The 26,725-nt window shown below is 46.1% G+C and overlaps 1 protein-coding gene across 1 annotated transcript; it reads right to left on the reverse strand.

The window, feature by feature from the left end:
• Window positions 1-306: 306 nt before the first annotated feature.
• CBX6 (chromobox 6) lies at window positions 307-25,538 on the reverse strand. Its single transcript, XM_068251417.1, has 5 exons — window positions 25,422-25,538; window positions 16,813-16,856; window positions 7,955-8,020; window positions 6,887-6,953; window positions 307-1,523 (listed from the first exon to the last, which is right to left on the reverse strand). Exons 1-5 carry the CDS (start codon window positions 25,488-25,490, stop codon window positions 678-680), a joined length of 1,092 nt encoding a protein of 363 aa, XP_068107518.1. The 5' UTR covers window positions 25,491-25,538; the 3' UTR covers window positions 307-677.
• Window positions 25,539-26,725: the final 1,187 nt, after the last annotated feature.

The raw sequence follows: 26,725 nt of genomic DNA on the forward strand, positions 1-26,725 counted from the left end.
CACAGGTTAATCGGAGTGGCAATAAAATCTGATCAATTTTTAAAAATTGGTGTAGGATAGATCTTCAATTTCTATTTTAATTTATAGAGCCGAGCAATTTTTTTTCATAGTTTGATCAGCTACTTTATAATTTGTGAGAAAAAAAAAATCAAACACAAAAGATAATCAAGTTAGATGCTTCAAAAGATGCAATCAATCAGAAAAAAAAAATCAATAAAAAAGAAAAAAAAAAAGTTTTACAAATCATATGGTGTGTGGCCAACTTAAAACTGATCATTTTTAGAGGAATGGAAAGAACACTTTAAATTCATTTGGAATACTTTTAAAATTAAATCCATCTCAACGTGTGTGGGGCCGGCATTTCAAGGTAATTGGCCAGATTCAAAGCTGAGAGAATTAGAAGCAAGCCATTCTACATAATACATTTCTACTCTTTGAAAAGTAAACCGAGAACAAAAGAATATCATCGATATGCTTGTGCCAAGTTCCATCACATTCTACACTCAAGTTTTGCCATGTTAGGCAACAAAAGACGAGTCATACTATCTTATAGTACAAACTCATGTGTTTGCCGCCTAAAAATCTAGAAAGCTGACAGGAAGATGTATTGTAAGGTTTAGAGTGAAGCAACCTTTAAATAACTGTACACCTTTCCCTTTGATTTGCACTGCCCCGATCTATTTGCTAGCACCTGCTACTTTCTCAAAGTCTTGTGCGTTGCAGAACTCTTTTATGGTGACCGTCAATAGGTTGCTAGTGACATCTGTCACTACCACATTGGAACATGGTGACATATCTGGACGCCAATCTCCAGCCTCCTCTTCGGGTTCAGATTCCTCCGGCTCGAGCTGCCCACGTTTACTTGCTGAAGACTCTGGAGGAATAGAGAGATCCAAGGCCTCGGATTCCCTCCAGTCAGGGACAGCAGGACTAAGTGTCTCGGGCAGCAACTTAGGAGGTCGGTCATCTGATGGAGCTGGAGAAGGGCAACCAGAGGTTGTGGAGCTTTCATCCCCCATGCCCTGGTGAGTGCTTTCATCATCTCTTTTCTCCACATTTGGACCTTGAAGATCTGGCTTGTTGTACAGGGAGAAGGCTCCATATTTTAGGTGGCGAATCTGATTGCGCAGCATGCTCTCACTGTACTTTTTACTTTTGCCGATCACTCGGTTTCGGGATGGGATTTTGGGCCGCACCATAGGCGGTTTTGCCACTTTGTCGATCACCTTCAGATTGAGGATGATTCGGTTACGTTTCGGCTCTCTTGGTTTGGCCTTGCGATTGATGATGCGCACAGTTTCTGAAAATGGCGAAACCGGTGCGCGCAGACTGGAACCAGCTCCAGAAGGTGCAGAAGGATCTGGACGGGGAAGAGGGCGACGGGACATGCTGTGACATCGCCTGATGTCCTTCTTTAACCGGTGGACAGCAGCACTGGAGTGCAGTTTAGCGGAACTGCTGGAGCTGGGTTTAACGGTATAGTGCACATCAGTCATACGGATTGCTTCTGCCTGGGCTCTTGCCTGTTAATGGCGACAGAACATTAGTTACGTGCAAAAGTGTTTTCTTTATCATGGTCAACAGTTCACAAATACACTTCAACATCACTTTAAATGCATAAAATGTACCCATTCATGATCCAATTTCCAGAATGATCGACCATCTGATCATTGTGATTGATTAGAAATGATCGTTCAGGCCCACCAAATCAAAAGAATCGTCCCGATATTCGGATAGATGGAACGATCGACAGAACGATTGTTAAACATCAATCGGCACTATTAAGGGCAACCGATCCAGTCAATCGTTCAGGAGATTGTACCGTTAATGGGCATCTTCAGATTAATAAGAGAAGACCTGAATATTGTTGGCCCACTTTCTTGGGAAATCTCTAAAAATTAAAATCATTCAAGACTTTTTTCACCCTCCTGTGACATTTATTATCTTTATGTGACGTTTTTTGTATGTGGGAGGAAACCAGAGTGCCCACGCAGACACGGTTAGAATGTCAATAGAAAAAGAAGAAGAAAAAAGACTGGTATGAAGTCACTGGAAGACAAACGTTCTACTTCACTGAAGCTAATTGGTATCATTGCGGGCTACCAGACAAATGATCAGATTGTCTAGTAATTAAAGCAATCCAGAGCCCAGGGAAAAAAACATAACCCCCCCCCACACACACACACACACACACACACACACACACACACACACACACACACACACACACACACCCACAAAGATACCGGATCTGGGGCTTGATTCACAAAGCGGTGCTAACTGTTAGCACGCCTGTGAAAACCCCCTTAGCACGTCTAAATTAACTTTTCGCGCATAAAACTTTGCGCGCGCAAAGTTAGCACGCGATCTGATTGAGAAATCCAGTGCTAACCTACTTAGCACCCTGGTTAGCACGGCTAAACACTTTAGACGTGCTAAGTAGGTTAGCACCGCTTTGTGAATCAAGCCCCTGGGGGGCTGGCCGCATCAGGTAGAGCCTTTTACCGCCACTCCTGAACGGAGTTCTCCTTGAGGCCTCATTCACATTGCGTTCCGCTCGCGTGTTTGGAGTTTTTTGAAGCGATTGCGCCCCGCCCACCGATTTCTGCGTGTTGGATGTTTTTGTTAAGCGCTTTTGCAGAGCGATTGCGTTTTTTCACTTCCTGACGGTAGTCAAAAATAGCCACGACCCCATGGTCGCAACGCTGCAGTTCTCTTCTTTGCTTCTCCTCACAGAGCAGAGAGGTGGGGGGAGAGCCATGGAGGGGTGGGATAGGCCCATAGAGGCAGGGAAGGGGCACAAGGAGGGGGAGGGGTGTTTTGCAGGAGTGCCTCTCTCTCCTGCCAGCGACGCCCCTTCCCCTAGTTATCTATCAACAATCCCGTTGTGCCTGCATTTTAAGGGGTCTGCAGAGGAGAGTAGGGGGGCATGGAAAGCGGTGCACAGAGGACACAGGCGCATGTCATTAAGCAAAGAACATTCCTCTGTGTCCCATTTGTATTAAGAAAAGAAAAAGGCCTTGAGTACACCAAGTATCTGAAGCAGAGAAAATTCTCTAAATACAGGGGAAGAGTCTCTGGTTTGTGTACTTTGCAAATACAGCTCAACATAACCTGATTATTTTGTCCAGGCAATGGCAATCTTACCAATTAGCTTCAAGGCAACGTGGAAGTTTGAGATATTAACCCTTCCAGCAACTTTAACCACTTGACGACTAGGGGATATTTGCCTACGCTGTGCGGGTTCGTTAGCCCCCAGCACAGATCGTATTAGCAGCAGGGCGATCAGACTTCCCCCCCCTTTTTTTCCCCACTAGGGGGGGGGGTCTGATCACCGCCGCTCTGGGTGGCTGAGCAGGGGGGGGGGCTCCTCAAAGCACCCCACCGCAGCGATTCCCAGCCTCCCTCCCCTCTTTCAGGACGGCGATCAGCCTATCAGATGCTGGCGTTCCCTGGCCAATCAGAGGCCGGGGATCGCCGATCTCCTTTACTGCGCAGCAGCGCCGTATGATGTAAACAGGGGATTTCTTCCCCGCGTGTTTACATTACGCCTGCGATCGGAGGCTCGCAGGCTGTTCACGGAGACACCCTCCATGGTAACACCACTTCGACCTGCCGACACCTAGCGGCGTTAGGCAGTCGTTAAGTGGTTAAACCAGTCATATTTTTTCCCTATTAGTTTTATGCTGTGTTAAAATGTTTTAGAGTAGAGATGAAATTTGAGTTTCATTACCCTTTAAAGAGACACTGAAGCGAAAATAAAAAAAATGATATAATGAATTGGTTGTGTACTATGAATAATTACTAGAAGATTAGCAGCAAATATTCTCATATTTTTATTTTCAGGTATATAATGTTTTTTCTAACATTGCAGCATTCTAGAATATGTGCAGATTACACAACACTCAGCATTCAAAATGAGTCTTTCAGAGCAGTCTGTGAACTAATGACTTCTCCGCTGGCAGAGAAAAAGAAAACAGTTGAGATAATAAAAGTCAGATAACAGCCCTCTCCAGGACTTTGAAAGTCATAGAGCTTAATGGCTTTTTTGCATGGAGATAACAACTGGAGTTTCTTAACTCTTCCTGTACTGGAAACAATTAGACTGATGTATCTGATCTTAATGTTTTATTTATTAGCTGTACTACACATACAAATCATAATATCATAATTTTTTTTTCGCTTCAGTGTCTCTTTAAATCTGCAGACAAGCAGGAATTCTTTGTATTCCATTGACCATCTCGAATTGCAAGTATTGAAGTTAATCATTTTTCAAGAAGGGTTATCCTGTGGTGAGTTTTCAGAGATTTCCAGGAAAGCATGGACAGGCTCTCTGCCCCTTTCTCATTCAGTCTTTTGATAAATGCATTATAGAATCTGCAGGAGTAATCTTCACATAGTGCTCAAGCCTGCTGCGTACAATCGCTGGCAATCGCAGCCTCCCGGCCGTGTGCAGTGACCCTGGGCCTCCCCTGAAGACATATTTTATGAGAAACTCGGGCTGGTGTAATTACTTACAAAGTTTCAGCTTTTATTAGTAACTTTTGTTTGGTTAGAGCAGCCTCATAAATCTGGAATAGGCCAGGTCACTGCACACAGCTGGTATGCGGCTACTGCTAGCTACATTGTGCAAAAGGGAATTAATCAATGTGCGTGTAGGCACAGCCAATGGCGTGGTTACGGAGCAATGGACCCCAGTGCAAGCACTCCATACATAACAATTGATACGGCGCACCAAAGCCTGCCAAGGACAACCACCGTGTCAGAGGTGCAAGAAGGGGATGGGGAACAGATTGTTAATGATTACCACTATTCAAAGCCTCTACAGAAGTGATTATTGGCCATGTGCCGGTAATAAAAAGCTACTACTGTGGTTCCTTGGGCCCCAGTGTGGTTGTAACCTCTGCACCCCCTATTGCTACGCCACTGGGCACAGCTATAGTACTTGCCGATCATGTTGCATCATGGGAAACTACAGTTGCTCACTTAAAGCGATACTTAAGCAAAAAAAAAAAAAAAAAAGTGTTTTACTCACCTAGGGCTTCCAATAGCCCCCTGCAGCTGTCCGGTGCCCTAGCAGCGTCCCTCCGATCCTCCTGTCCCCGCCAGCGGCCACTTCCGGTTTTCGCCGTCCGTACCAGACAGGCTGGGAACGCGAGTGATTCTTCGCGTTCCCAGCCACAATAGCTCCCTCTATGCTGCTCTGTAGCAGCATAGAGGGAGCTATTGTGGCTGGGAACGCGAAGAATCACTCGCGAATCACTCGCGTACCCAGCCTGTCGGATCCTGACAGCAAAACCGGAAGTGGCCGCCGGCGGGGACAGGAGGATCGGAGGGACACGGCGAAGGCACCGATCAGCTGCAGGGGGCTATTGGAAGCCCCAGGTGAGTAAAACTCATTTTTGTTTGGCTTAAGGGTCACTTTAAAGGACATCTGAAGTGAGAGGGCTATGGAGGCTGACATTCTTATTTCCTTTTAAGCAAAACCAGTTGCCTGGCTATCCTGCAGATCCTCTAACTCTAATACTAATAGCCCTAGACCCTGAACAAGCATGCAGCATATCAGGTGTTTTTGACACACTACTGCAGCCAAAGAGGTCAGCCGGGCTGCCAGGCAACAGATCTGGTTTAAAAATAAATCAATATAGCAGCCTCCATATCCTTCTTGTTCCAGTTGTCCGTTAAAAGACACCTGAAGAGACAGGGATTTGAAGACCGACTTTTCCTTTTAAACAATGCAGACTGCCTGGCTGGCCTCTGAGGTTCTGTCTCTGATACTTTTAGCCATAGAACCCAAACAAGCATGCAGAACAGGTGTTTCTGAACGAATAATCAAATACCAGGCTTCCTGTTCCCCTTCGCCACCCCCGTCCCCCCCCTCTCCAGTCAGTCCGTTCTCTTGGGCGACTCCAAACACCAACATACTCTGCAGTGCGTGCGTAGTATGTCCGTTCTGCCCCCCTGTGGCCATGGAATGTCGTCACAGGAGGGGAGAGCGCTCGCTTCTGCATCCCGGCGTGCGCGCTGATTGAAGGCAAGAGGGAGAGGATCAAGTGCACTGCTGTCCTATGACATCACTAGGGGAGAAGAACGGACATACTGCGCATGCGCAACGCAGTATGTCCAGGGTTTGGAGATGCCCAAGTCACCCAGGAGAACAGGACCCACTGGGGGAGAATGGCCGGGGACGGAGGGGGAACTGGAGGCGCCATATTGGATTATGCCCCCGTAAAGTTTAAGTTTTTACCAGAGTATTTTGGCTCTGGTATCGGTTAAGTGTAAAAAAAAATTGCCCTTACTTACCTGGGGCTTCTTCCATCCCTCTGAAGAACTCCTGTTCCCTCGCCACGATTCCACACTCAAGCGTTCTGCGCATACATGGTTGCAATTTTTGCTTAATTCACAAGTAAAGTGCTCCTGGCTACAGGAGCACGTTGGAGGAGGCGTGCGATACACGCCATGCATCCAGCGTTAGAGGGAGACACCGGAGGAATGGCAGAGAGCGGGATGACGGCGACAGACCAGGAAGAAGTCCCATGTAAGCAACTGCACCTGCATGCCCCGGGCCACGCATATCTTTCTTTGTGTTCCCACTTGCAATAGCGTCCTGCGCTATTGTGGGCTGGAACGTGAAGATAGGTACGTGTGGCTCGGGGCGTGCAGGTGCAGTTGCAGTCAACTTACAAGTCAATGGTATGGTATAAACTAGCTGGCAGCGGGGGAACAGATGATCGTGGCGGACCGGCGTGGGACAGGAAGGCTGCTGGGGGCTGGCAGAAGCCCCAGGTAAGTGAAACACTGTTGTTTTTTTTCAGTATTCAGTTCCACTTTAAGTCTTATCTCATTCACATGAGAAATCAATAACATGAATTAAAATATTGATTACCTTTAGAAGGAATGTTTTTGGTTTTGGGCCCCTTTTCTTCGGTCCATAGATCTCTTGTTCCCTCTCTCTGTGTTAAAGGAAAACTTGATTAAACAAAGCCCACAATGGTATACTTAGCGCTGGTAATCAGTAACCTGGGTCAACATCCAGCTCAAGTGATTTACTTCAAACAACTCACAGGAACAAGATGAAAAGTTCAGAAAAAAAGTATATGGCTTTAACGAGAACTACATTGCCCCAGATAAGGCCAGGTTAGCTTAAAGGGAACCAGAGATGAACGATTCACACAAAATAAACATATCAGTTGATAGCTTGAAAAGAATAAATGCTCTACCTGATAATTTCGCCACTCTGGTGTGCCTTTTTGAGTGTTTTTTTATCCATTATTGCTTCAGGAAATATCCAATATGGCCGCCGGCTCATACCTGTTCTGCTTCCAGGTTATGAATTGTTCTGGATGTGCTGTCTAGCCTCAGAGTATAGACAAGCAGGCAGGGCTGCTGCAGCCTTTCATCTGTCTGCTTTCAACTATTATTCTGGAATGCTGTGTGGCTGCCTGTAGGAAGTGTCTCTCATAGAAATGAAACTGCATACAGTAGATAATGACTGGCTGCACACTGCACACGGATACACTTGTCTGTTTCAGAGCTTCTTTCTCGGCAGCAGCAGCAGCCCCTCCAATGTCAACAGCTCTGAGTAAGGAAATCTGATCCAGGAGGGGGAAGGCTTGGGCTTGAAAAGACTCCACAGAAGAGTGACTCAGCTATAATGATTCCAGGTCAAACATCGACTGAATAGTCGGTGGATTCTTATCACAGTTGATAACAGATAGATTAGACTGAGAAGAATAAAACTAAAAGCAGGGTAGGTGTTTACTGTCATGTTCCCACTGATAAATGTAATAAAATACATGAGGGTGCTTCGTCTCTGGTTCTCTTTAAATAGCATACAACTACATACAGCAGATTAGATTCTTATACATTAAAGAAATTCCCATTTGAAGAAAACCTGGCATTAGCAGGTGCGATAGAACGCTGTGAATTAGATGAGAAAAGAATATCCACTCACTTTTGCTCAAATGCCACAATAAGCCGAGAATCCAGAATGTTTTCCTCTGGTTCCCAAGTGCTGTACCTGCAAAATATTATGACAAAATAAAAGGAAATGTGCCTGAACTGTACATAGCATATACCCAATCACTAAACATCATAAATGTTAACCTCAAAGCTAAACGAAGAGGAAAAAATGTAAAGTGTACACAGAGTGATATTTGACCCGAGATAAACATAGGTACATATGGTACTAGTACAAGTAAGAAAGTATCGGAAGTCCCTTTCTGTGTTCTAGTACAGTAAGAGTAAAAAAAATAAAAATAAAAAAAAATAAAAAATAAAGGCTACCTAATCCGCAGGATCAGGTAGCCGCAAAAAACGCCACTCCCTGCCACTCCTGTGGGCTGCAATGGCCAAATTTCACTTTTCTGACCTATAGGTCACGACGCTGCAAGGAGAGACAGTGTGTTTCTCACAGCGTGCAGGGAGGCGGGGGAGTGGCAGGGGGCGTGGCCAGGGAGAGAGAGCTGCCCAATGGCAGCTCTGGAAACACTGTAGGAACACCCCTGGTGGGCATTTTGAACAGGGAATTCCTCTCAATGTTTACCTGAGATAGCAACAAATATTGTCGCTAATCTCGGGGGGCTATAGCACCGCGGTGGGGGGGGGGGAAATCAGAGAGGCGGTGGGGGGACACAGAAGCAAGTCATGAGGCAGAGAATATGCCTTTATGTCCCATCTGCCCACCTCGGGTTCTCTTTAAATAATTTAAGTTACCTATGCAAAAGACTTGAGCCAAATGATGGCCTCTGAAATTCCCGGTAAATTTAAATACTATTCCCCCTCAGAGTCATAGCAATTGGGGGGGGGCTATTGTCATCAGACACAAGTTAGCATTAAAACTGACAGGAAAGGTAAACAATGTTGATGATATCATTACAATGGCGCCTGTCAAGAGGTGGGACATACAATGATCAGTTCGCTTCTGAAGGTGCAGATTATGAAGTAGGACAAATAGGCAAGCGTTGCTAGGTGAAACAATGCCAAAACACACAAAAACAACAGACTGCTGAGAATCTAGCGAGATTATGACGGCCCCCCAATCGCTGGGAGCGTTCTGCGCATGCATGGTTCATTTGGCCCCCAAGGCGAACTTTGGACATGCTTGACCTACTTTTTTGGTAATTTTTCAGTAGCAGAGTGCTGAAAATTTACTTTAAAAATGTAATCTGTAAAAACAAAAAACAGCCCCAGGGAGGGGAGAGGCTACTTACTTCGGGAGGGGGAAGCCTCTGAATTCTAAGGAGGCTCCCCCTGTCCTCTTCACCCTCCGGAATCCAGCGATGGCAGGCCCCCAAAATAGAGCCAACAAGCCTGTCGCCTGTGGCGCCTGCAATATTTACCTTCCCAGCCTTAGTAGCGGCTTTCTGATGAGTTCTGGCAGAAATAGCTGAGCCCGATCGGGTCCGCTTTATTGTGCAGGTACACATCGCCTGTGCAGTAGAGCGGACCCAATCAGGCTTGGCTACGTCCGCTAGAGCCTTCAGAAAGCCGCTACTAAGGCTGGAAAGGTAAATATGTACTTCACCACTGTTCGGGGGCTGCCAGCACTGGATGTCGGAGGGTGAAGAGGATGGAGGAAGACTCATTAGGATCCAGAGGCTTCTACCTCCAGAGGTAAGTACCCCCGGGGCTGGTTTTTATTTTTTTTTTGCTTTTTACAAAGATACCCTTTAAAGCTAATGGGAACCGTTTTTTTTTTTTTTTAAGTCAGATACTCACCTAAGGAGAGGGAGGCTCTGGGTCCCATAGAGCATTCCCTCTCCTCTCCCGGTGCCCGCTGCTGTCCTGGCTCCCCCGTAGCGGTATTCGACCCTTTCAGTCAAATACCACTGTCTCCTGGCCGAAGGGAGGCTTCAGAAATGCTTCGAGAGCCTGAGTCCTCCCGAAGACGGGCCGCTCTACACTGCACATGAGTGTGCCCTTTATGACGCACTCGCGTGTGCGCCGCCTGTCTTCGGGAGGACTTGGCTCCCGAAGACTTCCGAAGTCCCCTCGGCAGGGGATACGAACGGAGGAGCCAGCGCAGCACCGGGGCCACCGGGAGAGGAGAGGGATGGCTCATTAGGACCGAGCCTTCCCTCTCCTTAGGTGAGTATCTGCCTCTTTTTTTTTTTTTTTTTTTTTAATAAACGGGGTTACATTAGCTTTAAACAAACAGAAGATAAAAAGGACCTCCTAGGAGAAAACTCAGGAGAAAAAGTGACTTGGATCAGGCCCGGGGTCTACATCTCCTGTGAAAAGAAGAAGGACTGTCAGATATTTTCTGTAGGACGGAGCCTCAGCCATGATCTAAAGCAGTAGCTCTATTGTTGAATATGTGAAGACCTCGTTCATTCTCTGCTTTGTAGAAGTTTGTAAATCCTTGACTTTTTATTGCGAATTCCTATTTGTGCCTCTGGATAGATGGCCTTGAGGCGTACATCAGGCAGCAGATTTCTATAGCATAAAGTGATCTGGAATGTAGGACGTGCTTGTATTCATAATACAAGATATATTATTACTGAAGCAATGACAGCTCGATAAGATCAGATGTACTCAATATGTGTTTTATTCTCAATTGTTTAGGTGTTTTTAAAGAGACTAACAAAATTTTCAGCCTTAGGCCCCGTTTTGGCAAGTAAACGGACCGGATCCTGACCTGATCCTGATCAGAACCGTACGGTTCCGATCCAGATCCGATCCGTTTGTATCAGGCATGCATCAGGCTGCCATCCGGATCCGTGGGCAAAAAATAGTTAAATATACATAAAAAAAATGTTGGGGTCAGCAGAAGGTGCACCTGGTGCACATGTACAATCAGGTTCCTCCGCTGTAGGCCTCACCTCCACCTTCGACATTCTGCCAAACAGCTCCAGCACGTCTGTCACTGCTGCTCCACTCCAGACATGCTTGGCCCATGTGTCCCCATCCGAAATGGCCGCTTGGATACGCATAGGAAGTGGGGTAGAACGTCAGGTTTTTGTAGGCAGTGTGTTCTGTGCCTTCTGTTTCCCATTGGTTTCTGTGTTCCGGATGGTGCTGTCAGGCTCAGGTCAGGCTCCGGTCAGGATGCGTGGGCCGGAGATCCGGACACAAAAAATAGCGCATGTTGGAAAAGAGTCCGGAGTCCGGATCCGGTCCGGCTCCGTACTGTACGGAACGTACGTATGTGAACGTCCGCATAGCCTTTGCATTGCTATGCGGAACGTACGTTCCGTTTGTACAGTATGCGGTCCGGATTAGATCCGGAAAATCCGGATAGCGAACGCTAATGTGAACCGGGCCTTAGTTCTTCTATCCTAGAAGTTCCTTTGCCTGTTCTAATGTGCTCTGGCTTACTGCAGCCTTACCTAATTGCACAGTGGCTGTGTTATCTCTGTTATATAATCTAATCTGTTTCCTTCTGTCGTGTCTGTCGGGCTAAGGCTGGAATGTGTGGAATGTGCAGGGCTGCTTGTGATTGGATAGAAGCGATACACACCCTCTCTGCAGGCCCCCTGCACACTCTGTATGACACACACTCTGCTTATCTGAGCCTATGACAAGCTGGTTAGTTTGTTTGTAAACACTGCCTAAAACTGTTAACCACTTCACCACTGAGGGGTTTTACCCCTTGAGCACCAGAGCAATTTTCACCTTTCAGTGCTCCTTCCATTCATTCGTCTATAATTTTATCATTACTTATCACAATGAAATGAACTATATCTTGTTTTTTCCGCCACCAATTAGGCTTTCTTTAGGTGGGACATTATCCCAAGAATTATTTTATTCTAAATATGTTTTAATGGGAAAAATAGGAAAAATGTGGGAAAAAATAAATTTTTCAGTTTTCGGCCATTATAGTTTTTAAATAATGCATGCTACTGTAATTAAAACCCATGAAATGTATTTGCCCATGTGTCCCGGTTATAAAACCGTTTAAATTATGTCCCTATCACAATGTTTGGCGCCAATATTTTATTTGGAAATAAAGGTGCATTTTTTTCAGTTTTGCGTCCATCCCCAATTACAAGCCCATAGTTTATAAAGTAACAGTGTTGTACCCTCCTGACATAAAAATTTAAAAAGTTCAGTCCCTAAGTTAACTATTTGTTTTTTTTTTAATTGTAAATTTTTAAAAAAAAATTTAATTACAAAAAAAAAAAAAAAAAAAAAAAAAAAAAATGGGGAGTGTGGGAGGTAATGAGTTAATTTTTTGTGTATCAAGAATGAATTTGTATGTGAAAAATGATTTAGGGTGTAGTTTTACTATTTGGCCACAAGATGGCAACAGTAACTTTTTGTTTAATGCGACCTCCAAGCGTCCTTCCGGACGCTTGGAGGAAGTACTAGGAGGCTGGGAACGTTTTTTTCTTTTTCACAATGATCGCGCTGCTTCGCATAGAAGCAGCGGATCATTGCAGGGCTTAGAACAACAAACGGGAATGGTTTTTCCCGTTCATTGATCTCCGAGCGAGTGGGCGGCAGCGTGCATGCGAGTACGGATGGTGGTAAAAGGATGGAAAAGGGACGGAGAAATCCGTACAGCTGGAGGTAAAGTGGTTAAACAAAAGATTAAAAAAAAAAAAAAAAAAAAAAAAAAAAGGACCTCCTAGGAGAAAACTCCGGAGAAAAAGTGACTTGGATCAGACCCGGCGTCTACATCTCCTGTGGAAAGAAGAAGGACTTTCAGATATTTTCTGTAGGACGGAGCCTCAGCCATGATCTAAAGCGGTAGCTCTATTGCTGAATATGTGAAGACCTCGTTCATTCTCTGCTTTGTAGAAGTTTGTAAATCCTTGATTTTTTTATTGTGAATATCTTTTTGTGCCTCTGGATAGATGGCCTTGAGACGTACATCAGGCAGCAGATTTCTATAGCATAAAGTGATCTGGAATGTAGGACATGCTTGTATTCATAATAAAAGATATATCATTACTGAAGCAATGACAGCTCGATAAGATCAGATGTACTCGATATGTGTTTTATTCTGAATTGTTAAAAGTATCAATCCAACATATTTATTGTATTTATAAACCGCCAACATATAACGCAGCGCTGGACAATGAAAGCATACAATGATACAAAGGATGACAGACGTAACAAGGTTAAACAACATAGGACAAAGCTGTACAAGGCGCAAAATAAATGATTTTGCGATTTTGGGCTGGTTAGGTAGGAGCAAAATGATGGGGACACGTTCACGTAGAATACGCTAGGGAAGGGAGAACCCTGCCGAAAGCTTACAATCTAAGGAGAGGGGATTCGGCAGACTAGGCAGGGCTGTAGAATTAAGTCTTCAGCAGAGAGTTATTGTGTGGTAGGTAGGGGGTGAGAAAGACATCTTGAAGAGGTGAGTTTTGAGGGCTTGCTTGAATGTGCTGAAGAAGGGGGCAAGTCTGATGGGCGGTGGAAAGGAGTTCCGGAAAGTGTGAGCGGCTCTTGAGAAATCCTGTAGGCGAGCATGGGAGTGGGAAATGAGTGGTGCCGTTAGGCAAAGGTCATTGGAAGACCAGAGGTGACGGCCTGGTATATACCTGTGAACAACCTCAGAGATGTAGGCAGTGCATGTTTGTGTACAGGTTTATAGGCCAGGCACAGGATCTTGAAACCCATCCTGAATCGGATAGGGTGCCAATGCAGGAAATTATACAGGGGGATGTGGGGATTCCAGCGGTGAAAAGAATGATGAGTCTAGTAGCCTCCTGCAGGCCCATCTGCATTGCTACGCCACACCCCTTCCCCCATCTACAGCTTGGCAGCCACTTGGCAACACAGGTGGATTTTTTGAAGAGCTTTGGCAGTCTTCGGCAACATGGCTGTGGCTACACTGCAGAGGAAGGGGTGGAGCGTCACCTGTGCCCCGAAGACCAGGGCTGTGGAGTCGGTACAAAAATCCACCGACTGACTCCTCGGTTTAGGATTCCACCGACTCCTCGACTCAGACTCCTAATTTGCATATTACAATCTTGTTGATTGAAAGTATGTAACATGAAATCCGTCTCTAACTGCTAACGCTTAGGAATTTTAAAAGACAACTGAAGTGAGAAGGATATGGAGACTGCCATATTTATTCCCTTTAGTCATAGACTAACTCTAGTCCTTGGTAAGAGTACTTGTAAAAAGGTACAGACCGGAACAAAGAACATACAACCAGGCCCTAGGCAATGTAACTGTGGGTACATGTACAGTGGCTTGCAAAAGTATTCGGCCCCCTTGAAGTTTTCCACATTTTGTCACATTACTGCCACAAACATGAATCAATTTGATTGGAATTCCACGTGAAAAACCAATACAAAGTGGTGTACACGTGAGAAGTGGAACGAAAATCATACATGATTCCAAACATTTTTTAAAAATCAATAACTGCAAAGTGGGGTGTGCGTATTTATTCAGCCCCCTTTAGTCTGAGTGCAGTCAACTGCCCATAGACATTGCCTGATGAGTGCTAATGACTAAATAAATAGAGTGCACCTGTGTGTAATCTAATGTCAGTACAAATACAGCTGCTCTGTGGCGGCCTCAGAGGTTGTCTAAGAGAATATTGGGAGCAACAACACCATAAAGTCCAAAGAACACACCAGACAGGTCAAGGATAGTTATTGAGAAATTTAAAGCAGGCTTAGGCTACAAAAAGATTTTCAAAGCCTTAAACATCCCACTGTTCAAACTATCATTCAGAAATGGAAGGAGTATGGCACAGCTGTAAACCTACCAAGACAAGACCATCCACCTAAACTCACAGGCCGAACAAGGAGAGCGCTGATCAGAAATGCAGTCAAGAGGCCCATGGTGACTCTGGACAAGCTGCAGAGATCTACAGCTCAGGTGGGGGAATCTGTCCATAGGACAACTATTAGTCGGGCACTGCACAAAGTTGGCCTTTATGGAAGAGTGGCAAGAAGAAAGGCATTGTGAACAGAAAAGCATAGGAAGTCCCGTTTTCAGTTTGCCACAAGCCATGTGGGGGACACAGCAACCATGTGGAAGAAGGTGCTTTGGTCAGATGAGACCAAAATGGAACTTTTGGGCCAAAATGCAAAACGCTATGTGTGGCGGAAAACTAACACTGCACATCACTCTGAACACACCATCCCCACTGTCAAATATGGTGGTGGTAGCATCATGCTCTGGGGGTGCTTCTCTTCAGCAGGGACAGGGAAGCTGGTCAGAGTTGATGGGAAGATGTATGGAGCCAAATACAGGGCAATCTTGAAAGAAAACCTCTTGGAGTCTGCAAAAGACTTGAGCTGGAGCTGTTTTGCAAAGAAGAATGGGCAAGGATTTCAGTCTCTAGATGTGCAAAGCTGGTAGAGACATATCCTGGCACACTGGCAGCTGTAATTACAGCAAAAGTTGGTTCTACAAAGTATTGACTTAGGGGGCTGAATAATTACGCACACCCCACTTTGTACTTACTGATTTGTAAAAAAATGTTTGGAATGATGAATGATTTTTGTTCCACTTCTCACGTGTACACCACTTTGTATTGGTCTTTCACATGGAATTCCAATAAAATTGATTCATGTTTGTGGCAGTAATGTGACAAAATGTGGAAAACTTCAAGGGGGCTGAATACTTTTGCAAGCCATTGTAAGAGTGTGATGTGCAGGTACTCTGCAGGGGAATGAGAAGATTCTTCCTCTATTACACATTCTTCATGCACAATCTGAACCAGGTTTATGGGTGATAGACAACACCTCTGTGTTCAATGTGCACAGCATTCTCAGTGGATTCCCTGCAGCTCTGTGGGGAGTGCATATGTAGAGTATAGTACTACTGTGTAACAAAGTAAACCTGAGACAGATGAAATTAAAGTTGTATACAGACCTGTGGCTTCCTCCAGCCCCCTTAAGGCTAATCAGTCCCTCGTTGTCCTGATCCACCACCTGGATCTTCTGCTATGAGTCCAGGTACTTGAGCCAGTCTGGCGTAGTGCGCATGCACACACTCCGCCGCCGGGAGCATACTACACCTGCGTAGCACTATTGCGCAGTTGCAGAATGCTCCTGGCTGTGGAAGCGGCATGCGGCTGGACAGCGCTGACTTACCTGGACTCATAGCAGAAGATCCAGGTGGTGGAGGAGGACAGCGAGGGACTGATTAGCCTGAAGGGGGCTGGAAGAAGCCCCAGGTATGTATAAACCTTTTATTTTCATCCTTCTCATGTACCATTTAATTTGTAGTCACCAAACCAAATTTTAACATAAATTATTTGATTTCATGAGCAAAGAGAGTACATTTGCATAAATCAGAATCAACGCAGAATTATTTCCATCTCATTGACCATCTCTATTAGTAACATGGCTACACATCAGGCTTTATACTTACAGCATAGATCAGGGGTAGGGAACCTTTTTGGCTGAGAGAGCCATAAACACGACATATTTTAAAATGTAATTCCGTGAGAGCCATACAATAACTAAATACAAGGAAATGTGTGCATTTTATGCAAAACCAACAGTTTAAAGGGAATGTCCAAGCAAAATAAAAAAATGAGTTTCACTTACCTGGGGCTTCCACCAGCCCCATGCAGCCATCCTGTGCCCTTGTAATCACTCACTGCTGCTCCAGTCCCCCGCTGGCAGCTTGCCGACCTCGGAGGTTGGCGGGCCACATTGCGTACATTTTTACGCATTCCCGCTAGTGCAGGAACATTAACACATTCATTTTTACGCATTACTGGTTTAATGCATAAAAATTTACGCATTGAACCAGTAACGCGTAAATACATATGTGTTAATGTTCCTGCACTAGCGGGAATGCGTAAAAATGTTATATCATCATGCAAAGTTTTTTTTTTAATTGAATCCAGAAAGCTGAACAAAAGGAGAAGAAATAAAATATTCTTACTTGATGGCCCAACCCTTCCATTTCACCAAATATTCAATGCGACCCTGAAATAAAGAGATAAGAAAATCAATCAAGAAAAACAGGATAAACACTTCGTTTCTTCTAACATCTTTAATTTCATTTGGTTCACAAATCATCACGTTATAAATCAGAAATACTAAAATAAGGCAATCATCTCCTCAGATAAGAGTCATTATTATTACCTATATACTCGCATATAAGCTGTCCCTTGTATAAGCCGAGTTAGACACTTTTCACTCAGAAACCAGGAAAAAGGGATTGACTCGCTTATAAGCCCCCTCCCCAATATAGCCCCCTCCACAGTAGCCAGATTTTCCCCCAGTACAAGTCATCCACCCTTCCTGTAGCCAGATGTGCCCCCAGTACAAGTCATTCCCTTTGCCCATAGCCAGATGTGCCCCAAGGATAATACAGCTGTGTCTCAAGAAGCCACTAAATGGCATCATAGATATGAGACACAGTGATTGCCACACATGAAGAATCCCCGATCATTGCACTGCTGACACGTTGCTAGCACGCTCCACTCTACAAGCCAGGGGACACAGGTAGTCTTGAGCAGCACACTCTGCATACCATGTTGCAGGGGATAGAGGCACGGACACAGCAGGGAGCCAGCTGGCAAGAGCAGGATCACTAGTGCAAAATGCTTATGCTCCTCTGCCAGTAACAAAACTTGCTCCCACCATCTGTTTTGCTCCACTGACTCGCATATAAGCTGAGCGGGCAACTTTTCAGCACATTTTTTATGCTGAAAAATTAGGCTTATACGCGAGTATATACAGTATTTAGTATTTATATGGTGCCGACATCTGCCACAGCGCTGTACACAGTATATATTGTCTTGTCACTTAAGTGTCCCTCAGAGGGGCTCACAATCGAATCCCTACCATAGTCCTGTGTCTATGTAGGTATTGTAGTCTAGGGCCAATTTAGGGGAAGCCAATTTATCTGTATGTTTTTGGGATGTGGGAGGAAACAGGAGCGCCCGGGGGAAACTCACGCAGAACATACAAACTCCTTGCATATAGTGCCCTGGCTGGGATCCTTCATACCTCAGCTGGGTGGGATAGGAAGAGAGTGAACCCAGTCAAAGTAAGCAAATTTAACAATGATTTACATTAATAAAGTAAAGCTCCCTGCAAAATAAATAAAATGTACGTCTTGGAGAGGGAAGAGGGTGCGCTCCCCTCCCCTCCAGCAGTTTAAACACCGCACAGGAGTAAGGGGCGGGGGTCCGCTACACACAAGTGACTCGCCCAGACTTTTGTATAACATCTTTTCACCTAAAAACACAAACTCTGCTGACAATGGGAGTTTATCTTGAGACTTGTGTAATCATTCAAGGCCCGCAGCAGGGAAGGATTGTTTACTTATACAGCTATAGCTGGGCCAGCTGGGGAGCGCACTAGGTGACAGGGTAAACGCATACAGTATTAGTTTTGGCAGGTTACCAGAGAGTGATGTATGGTGTTTACTTATAGGAACAGTTAAACATCACCAGGAATCAGAGCTTGTCCTTGCTTCACCTCTGTCCGGAGACGAGGAACAGAAGCTGAACGCGAGTGTTACCAATATAAACCGAACGCTCCCGCACCAATCACTGCACAGCCGAAATGTGTTCTGTACACAAGGCTTCAGAAACTGGAGAAAGAAAGGCTTCTAGATTACAAAACGTGCCGCAGACTGAAATACAATTACACAGACGAATTTGTGTAATATACATTTATATATATTTTTATACCCACAAAAGGTGGCCACAATTTGTTTTAATATTTCAAAAATCTGGCCAACGTATCCCATACATGTTAAATTTCTTCCATTCAATCGTTAAAGTGATCAGAAAAATTAAGGCATTTGTCACAATGTGGATTTACTTCAATACCACTTTGGCGGTAACCCAAAGTCAAGCTCGGAGTGGAAAAAAGAACCCAGGAGAGGTAATCCCGAGCCTGACTCAGGGTAGGCGCCAGGAAGTAAAGGGAGACGGTGCAGCACGGCGGCACTTCGAGCTCACCTTCCTCAGGATCCAGACGCCGGCAGCCATTCTACTTCCGGTCCTCGGAGGCTTGGATCCCCTGGTGAGATAACTGCTTGACATCATGACGACAATCTCACTCTAGGGGTACAACACAACCTGGTGGATGGAGGAAGAATTGCAACGCTGGATCCCAGGGAGGTGAATCTGTGCAGGGGCTGCCACCGATCTCACCGCGTAAGATTTTTTTTTACCGGTTTAAGGGTCTAAAAGCGTTTAAAAAGGTTTTTACCGCTTTTAGACCCTACAATTCAAAAATAATTCATAATAAATATATAATTAATAATAAAAAATATACATTTTTTTTAAACCGATACTTCCCTCTGGATCCTAAAATGTCCTTCCTTATCCATCTGCCCATTCTGGCACTGGAACTCCTGAAGAGTGACCTCCCTAGCTCCATCTGGCTTAGGCACTGGTGGAAATAGCTGAGCCCGATCGGGGTCCGTGATACTGTGCAGGCGGCGTGCCCCTCTGCTAGGGGTATTTTTTTTTTCGTTTCACTTTTTGTTACGAGGTAGATGGGTATCCCATATGCTCACTCTGCCACTGCAGATTACAGGAAAACTAAAGAAAGTTATATGGAGGCTGCCATATTTATTTCCTTTTAAACAATACCAGTTGCCTGGCATCCTGCTGATCCTCTGCCTCATTTAGCTCAAGCCCCTGAACAAGCATGCAGCAGATCAGGCGTTTCTAACATTAACGTCAGATCTGACAAGATTAGGTGCATGCTTGTTTCAGGCGTGCGATTCAGACATTACTGCAGCCAAATAGATCAGCAGGGTTGCCAGGCAACTGGTATTGCTTAGAAGAAAATAAATATGGCAGCCTCACTTCAGTTGTCCTTTAACAGTTTCCTTCTTCTCAGAACCTGTGGTCATCGTTTCCATTTTAATACTTCACCCAGTGAGTTCCCTTGAACTCAGTTTTCACCTGCGTAAACCGTTTTAAAGAATATGTAGAGCTTGTTTGCTATGTAAAGCAAGGCTATCCGCACTCCATCGGATTAAAAATCCACATCCTTTATTGGTTCATCAGTAAAACGTACAACAGCGGTACATGACCGCACAAGGGCTGACGCGTTTCCCACCTTCCTGGGTCCTCAGTCGTAACTAAAGACCCGGGAGGGTGGGAACGCGTCAGCCCTTATGTTGCCATATACGACTGTTGTACTTTTTACTGATGAACCAATACAGGATATGGATTTTTAAGACGATGAAGGAGTACAGATAACCTTGCTTTACATGGTAAGATTTGTGGTCTTGTTTCCTGCACCCTTCTATGCACAGCACAACGATGTGGTGAGGTGGAGCAGATTCTCTTTTTTTTCTACAGACACGTTTGTTGTGGTTTTATAGCTCACAACAAAGTTGAGCATTTTGCTGCACTTATGTTGTTTTAGTTATTCCATATACGGTATGCCTTTCCCTCATAACAGTTCCTCCTCTCTCTCCCCAGCTGAGCACTGATTACTCCTGGACGTGAGTCTCTGGGGTCTGTCATTATGTAACACGTGCTTCCTGTTATCCTGAGGTTACCTCGAGACATATGTTCTCTCTAGGTCGTTTCCTAGGCCTCATCTGGTATGTACTATATCGCTCATGCTGTATTCAGACATCACTTCTATGTTGTTGCTAAATCCTTTATTAGGCCTCATTCACATTGAGTTCCGCTCGCGTGTCTGTTCACGTTGGGAGTTTGAGGCAATATTGTTTTCCGATTTCTGAGCGTTGGGCGGTTTTGTTAAGCACTTTTTTTAAGCGCTTTTGCAAAGCGATTGCGTTTTTTCATTTCCTGATGTCAGTCAGGAAGTGAACTCTTTGATCCGGAAAAGAATAAATACAATGTATTCTTAAAAATGCTCACGAAATCGCAGCAAGCGTTTTTCCTACGAACCCTTAAAGTGATTTAACACGAAAAATTGATCAGAAAAATCCCCCACTACCGATCTCATTATACACAGTATACTGTATATATAGTTTCACTTACCAGGGGTTTCTGCCAGCCCCCTGCAGCTGCCCTGTGCTCACGCTGTTACCAAACAATCCTCCGGTCCCTCGCCGCAGCTCAGTTTCGGTTTCTTCAGCCGCCGTATCACTGCGCCTGCAAAGCCCTGGCCGCACGCGTCCTCATTTGCGTCTGCCGCAGGTGCGATAGAGATTTTGTTGTACTGCGAATGCGCAGGAAGCTCCCGGCAACGGGAGTGCGAATGTCGACTTTAAAGTCAGGGATAAGGAAACTGAGACGCAGTGCAGGAACAGAGGACAGTTTGGTAACAGCTAAGGCTGCAGGGGGGCGGGCAAAAGCCCGGGTAAGTGAAACTTTTTTTTTTTTTTTACTTACTTCAGTCAGGTCCACAGTTTTCAAAGCTTAAAAAGTGCATAAAATTAGCATCAGCTCAGATAAGCATCAGCTTAGGCTACATACACACTTGAGATAAAAGTCTTTGGAAAAGGCAAGATCACAGACCAATTTTACCCCCTTCCATGCAGTATGAGAGCCATACCTACACAGTCTATTCTATGGAGCTGCACTCCACATCAAGACAGAAATCTCTGCAAGATGCTGCACACACAGATGCTGTACACATTCAACAGATCGGTATCTGCAAAAGATCTGTTCCTGCAAAAGATCCGTTCCTGCAAAATGCATGTGTATATAGCCTTAGAATCTCATTGATCGTCCCAATGATAAATACCTCACACTGTTCATACTGCATTATTTATCCTTACCAGGGGCTTCCTCCAGCCCCATGAGGTGTGTGGGGCTCCCTCACCGTCCTCCCCGGACGCTCCGTTCTCCCAGGATAGCCGCGGGTATCTCGTCATTCCGGGCCATCGTCCTCACATGCGCGTCTGCACGACGGGGGTGCAAGCGGAGGTGTTGGCTATCTATATTAGATCGTGCATGAAGAATGTGTAATAGAGGAAGAATCTCCTCATTTCCCTGCAGAGTACCAGCACCTCATTCTTACATGTACCCACAGTTACATTGCCTAGGGCCTGATCCATGTTCAGATTGTGCATGAAGAATGTGTAATAGAGGAAGAATCTCCTCATTCCCCTGCAGAGTACCAGCACCTCATTCTTACATGTACCCACAGTTACATTGCCTAGGGCTTGATCCATGTTCAGAACGTGCATGAAGAATGTGTAAAAGAGGAAGAATCCCCTCATTCTCCTGCACAGTACCTGCACATCACTCTGAGGCCTCATTCACATTAGCCGCGTTGCTGTCCATATTTCGGCAACGCGTACGGGAGGCAGACACGCACCAACATCAGAAGTGCACAGACCGCACTTTACATGCGTTGCGATGGCGAACGCACTGCTGCACGCATTTTTTGGCAAAACACACGGCTGACCCATTCGCTACAGTGAATGGGATCAGCCTCGCAACGCATGGAAACGCAGATGGCGTGTGATCGTACACGTTGCGTTCGGAACGCACGGTCATCTGCGCGTCATGATGTGAACGAGGCCCTTATGTACTCACAGTTACACTGCCTAGGGCCTGACGGATGTTCCTGTCCGTACCCTCTACAAGTACTCTTACCAAGGACTAGTTTTGATTTCTATTTAACAGCTACCCTACAGCTTCATCCTAGGTTTAACCCATTGCCTACCAGCAGTCGCTGGCCCCTTAATAGAGGAAGAGATCAACGGGACTGCCAGGTAACTGGTATTGTTTAAACGGAAATATGGCAGCCTCCGTATTCCTCTCACTTCAGGTCCCCTTTAACCACTTGCGTACTAGCAGTCTCTGCCCACTTAAAGTGAACTCAAGGTGAGAATGATATGGAGGCTGCCATATTTATTTCCTTTTAAGCAATACCAGTTGCCTGGCAGCCCTGCTGATCCTCTGCCTCTAATACTTTTAGCAACAGACCCTGAACAAGCATGCAGAGTAGCTGCACACTTGTTTCAGGGGTGTGATCCAGACATTACTGATGCTGTAATGACCAGCAGGGCTGCCAGGCAACTGGTATTATTTAAAAGGAGACAAATATGGCAGCCTCCATAGACCTCTCGCTTCAGGTTCCCTTTAAAGTTGCACAAGTGGAGGCAGTAGTGGAAGCCCAGTGGCAAAGATCCTGGTGTGCAATGTTAGCACGTTCCCCCCGGATCATACATGGAAAGCCGCTGTGGTGACATTTGTGCGCAGGGGGAAGCTTGCTCTAGCTGTGGGTTTTTTTTTTTAACTATTCCCCAACTACCTATTTTTTTTTCAAGTCTCCCCATAATTCACGGTCTGGCTATTACCATTATAGCCCCAATTTACACAACGGCGGCAAAATCACGGGTGCCACACGGCACCCAATATACCTGTCTCACCCCTGCAACCCCCCCCCCATTCCTTGCAAAATAGAGGGCGTGTTCAATTTGCTGCAAGCAGGAAACGGACACTGGTCTATGAAGTTTCTCACGGGGTCCCTTCAACTAGTTGAGTGCAGCTATCTCTGCGGTCACAGCAGCGGCATCCTGGTGATTACGCCACTATGTAGCTATCTCGTGGGTCACATGCAGCAGCTTCCTGGCGATTACGCAACAGTGCAGCCATCTCTGCAGTCACAGCAGCGACTTCCAGTCAATTACACCTAGTGCCTCTCTATATCTCTGCAGTCAGTCACAGCAGTAGCTTCCTGGAAATTACGCCAAAGTGCAGCTATCTCTGCAGTCACAGCAGAGGCTTCCTGGCAATTACACCAAAGTATCATAGACAGGATAAAAGACAGTAGTACGGTTCACCCCTGATATATCAAAGCACCACAATTTCAAACAGACAGAACAGCGGGTTTTTTTGAACCAATATTCTTGTTTATTCTCTTTATAATTTCTCCAAATCACGGACAAGGCATATAGATACAAAGACCAAACTTCCACTTCACATAAAAAGACTGCCTGACACGTTTCGGGGCTAGCAGCCGCTTCCTCAGAGGCACATCGTATACAAACATCCGTAAGTCTACGTCAGGTAACACCGCAATCTGGAGTTTCAGAAAAGATTTCACTCAGCGACGATCCCAAACGTCCAGGAGTTGCAAGAGACCTGTCTCTGCATCTATATGCCTTGTCTGCGATTTGGAGAAATTATAAAGAAAGAATAAACAACAAGAATATTGGTTCAAAAAAGGCCCCGCTGTTCTGTTTGAAATTGTAATTACACCGAAGTGCAGCCATCTTTGCGGTTACAGCAGTGGCTTCCTGGCGATTACGCCACAGTGCAGCTCTCTCTCCACTCGCAGCAGAGGCTTTTTGACAATTATGCTGAAGCTATTTCTGCGATCACAGCATGACTGCCAGTCAATTACACCTAGTGCAGCTGTCTCTGCGGTCACAGCAGCGACTGCCAGTCAATTACACCTAGTGCAGCTATCTCTGCGGTCACAGCAGCGACTGCCAATCACACCTAGGGCAGCTGTCTCTGCGGTCACAGCAGCGACTGCCAACCACACCTAGGGCAGCTGTCTCTGCGGTCACAGCAGCAACTGCCAGTCAATTACACCTAGTGCAGCTATCTCTGCGGTCACAGCAGCGACTGCCAATCACACCTAGGGCAGCTGTCTCTGCGGTCACAGCAGCGACTGCTAACCACACCTAGGGCAGCTGTCTCTGCGGTCACAGCAGCAACTGCCAGTCAATTACACCTAGTGCAGATATCTCTGAGGTCACAGCAGCGACTGCCAGTCAATTACACATAGCGCAGCTGTCTCTGCGGTCACAGCAGCGACTGCCAGTCAATTACACCTAGTGCAGCTGTCTCTGCGATCACAGCAGCGACTGCCAGTTAACTACACCTAGCGCAGCTGCCTCTGCGGTCACAGCAGCGACTGCCAGTCAATTACACCTAGTGCAGCTGTCTCTGCGATCACAGCAGCGACTGCCAGTCAATTACGCCCAGCGCAGCTGTCTCTGTGGTCACAGCAGCGACTTCCAGTCAATTACACCTAGCGCAGCTGTCTCTGTGGTGACTGCCAGTGCATTACACCTAGCGCAGCTGTCTCTGTGGTCACAGCAGCGACTGCCAGTGAATTACACCTAGCGCAGCTGTCTCTGTGGTCACAGCAGCGACTGCCAGTGAATTACACCTAGCGCAGCTGTCTGTGGTCACAGCAGCGACTGCCAGTCAATTACACCTAGTGTAGCTATCTCTGCGGTCACAGCAGCAGCACCCTGGAGATTACAATGATAGTCACCTCCATATTACTTATAAAATAGAGTTAGCTTTAGCTGGCAGCAGCAGAGGGCGTCTGAGGCCACCCGGGCTGCGCACAGCCTCACACACGTGTATTTCACACACATACAACTGACGCTGCGGCCAGCATTGTGACGTCACACCGGCACGAGCCGCACTCGGGATCCGCAGAAGAACGCGCGCGGCGCAGACACGGGGAGGGGGCGGGGACTGAGCGTGCAGAGAGAAGGGAGGGGGCGGGGGCACACCCGGCGTTCCGTCACTGCGGCTGCTGCTGCACGGCCTGCGCTCTGCAGGCGACACACGGTCACATGACGCGCCCAGCGCTCCCCTCCCCCTCCGCAGCCGCTCCTACCTTCCGTATCCGCCGCTTGATGATGGCCTCGGCGGCGAAGACCCGCTCCCCGACTGCAGACAGCTCCATGTTGTTCAGCAGCGCGGCCCCGGCTACAGACGGCTCCGCCCCCACACCAGCCGCTGTCACCTTTACTGTGGCCACGCCCCTTCCCGCTGTCAGCGTGTAATCCCGTCCCTGCCGCTTGTCAGTGTGCGAGGGGGCGCGTCACTGCCCCGCCCACCGATCGCGTCACAGCCCCGCCTCCCGCCAGGCAAGCAGCGGTCTCGGGCGCCCCCTGGTGGAGCGGCGCGCTCTGTGCGCCCTAATGACCCAACATCTGGCTGGATGTGGCCTTATTTGGGGATAAATCCTTCTTCTGTCTCTCCTTTCTCCTCAATTGTCCTTCTGTTACAATTTATGCGTGGCTATAACGAAGATTGATTCCTAAAAAAAAAAAAAGGCTGCATACTATATCATGGACAACAGTGACCTGAGATGTCAGCACTATATAAATACATAATAATACTATGGTATTATTATTTATTGTATTTATAAAGCGCCAACATATTGCGCAGCGCTGGACAATAAATATATACACTGATACAAGGATGACAGACATAACAAGGTTATACAACATAGAACAAAGTTATACATGCAAATTGTACAAAATACATGATCATACAATATGGGCTGGTTAGGTAGGCCCAGTAATACAAGTACAGGCTGTCATAGGACAGGAGCACATGATCCTGTAGATTACACTAGGGAGTGGAGGACCCTGCCAGAGGCTTACAATCTAAAGGGTGGGGTGGAAACACTAGGTGGGGCTGTTAAATATTCAGAAGAGAGTTACTGTGTGGTAGGAGGTGGGTAGGCCATTAGACTATGACTATGGTAGGGATTAGAGTGTGAGCTCCTCTGAGGACAGTCAGTGACATGACTATGTACTTTGTAAAGTGCTGCAGAAGATGTGACTACTATATAAATAAATAATAATAATATGGTAGGACATTAGACTATGAGTATGGTAGGATTAGATTGTGAGCTCCTCTGAGGACAGTCAGTGACTCTGTAAAGTGCTGCAGAAGATGTCAGTGCTATATAAATAGATAATAATAATAATATGGTAGGACATTAGACTATGACTATGGTAGGATTAGATTGTGAGCTCCTCTGAGGACAGTCAGTGACATGACTATGTACTCTGTAAAGTGCTGCAGAAGATGTCAGTGCTACATCAATACATAATAGGACATTAGACTACGGGCTTGATTCACAAAGCATTGCTAACTGATATCACGCTTATGAAAAGCCCTCTGTCA

Source organism: Hyperolius riggenbachi, chromosome 9 (assembly GCF_040937935.1).
Source record: "Hyperolius riggenbachi isolate aHypRig1 chromosome 9, aHypRig1.pri, whole genome shotgun sequence".
Classification (NCBI taxonomy): Eukaryota; Metazoa; Chordata; class Amphibia; order Anura; family Hyperoliidae; genus Hyperolius; species Hyperolius riggenbachi.

Excerpts from the sequence above, each read along its gene's own strand:
- CBX6 (XM_068251417.1), bottom strand. The coding sequence starts at position 25,490 with ATGGAGCTGTCTGCAGTCGGGGAGCGGGTCTTCGCCGCCGAGGCCATC. Across the intron at positions 16,857-25,421 it reads TCAAGCGGCGGATACGGAAG|GGTCGCATTGAATATTTGGT; the intron begins GTAGGAGCGGCT and ends TCTTTATTTCAG. Across the intron at positions 8,021-16,812 it reads TGGAAGGGTTGGGCCATCAA|GTACAGCACTTGGGAACCAG; the intron begins GTAAGAATATTT and ends AATATTTTGCAG.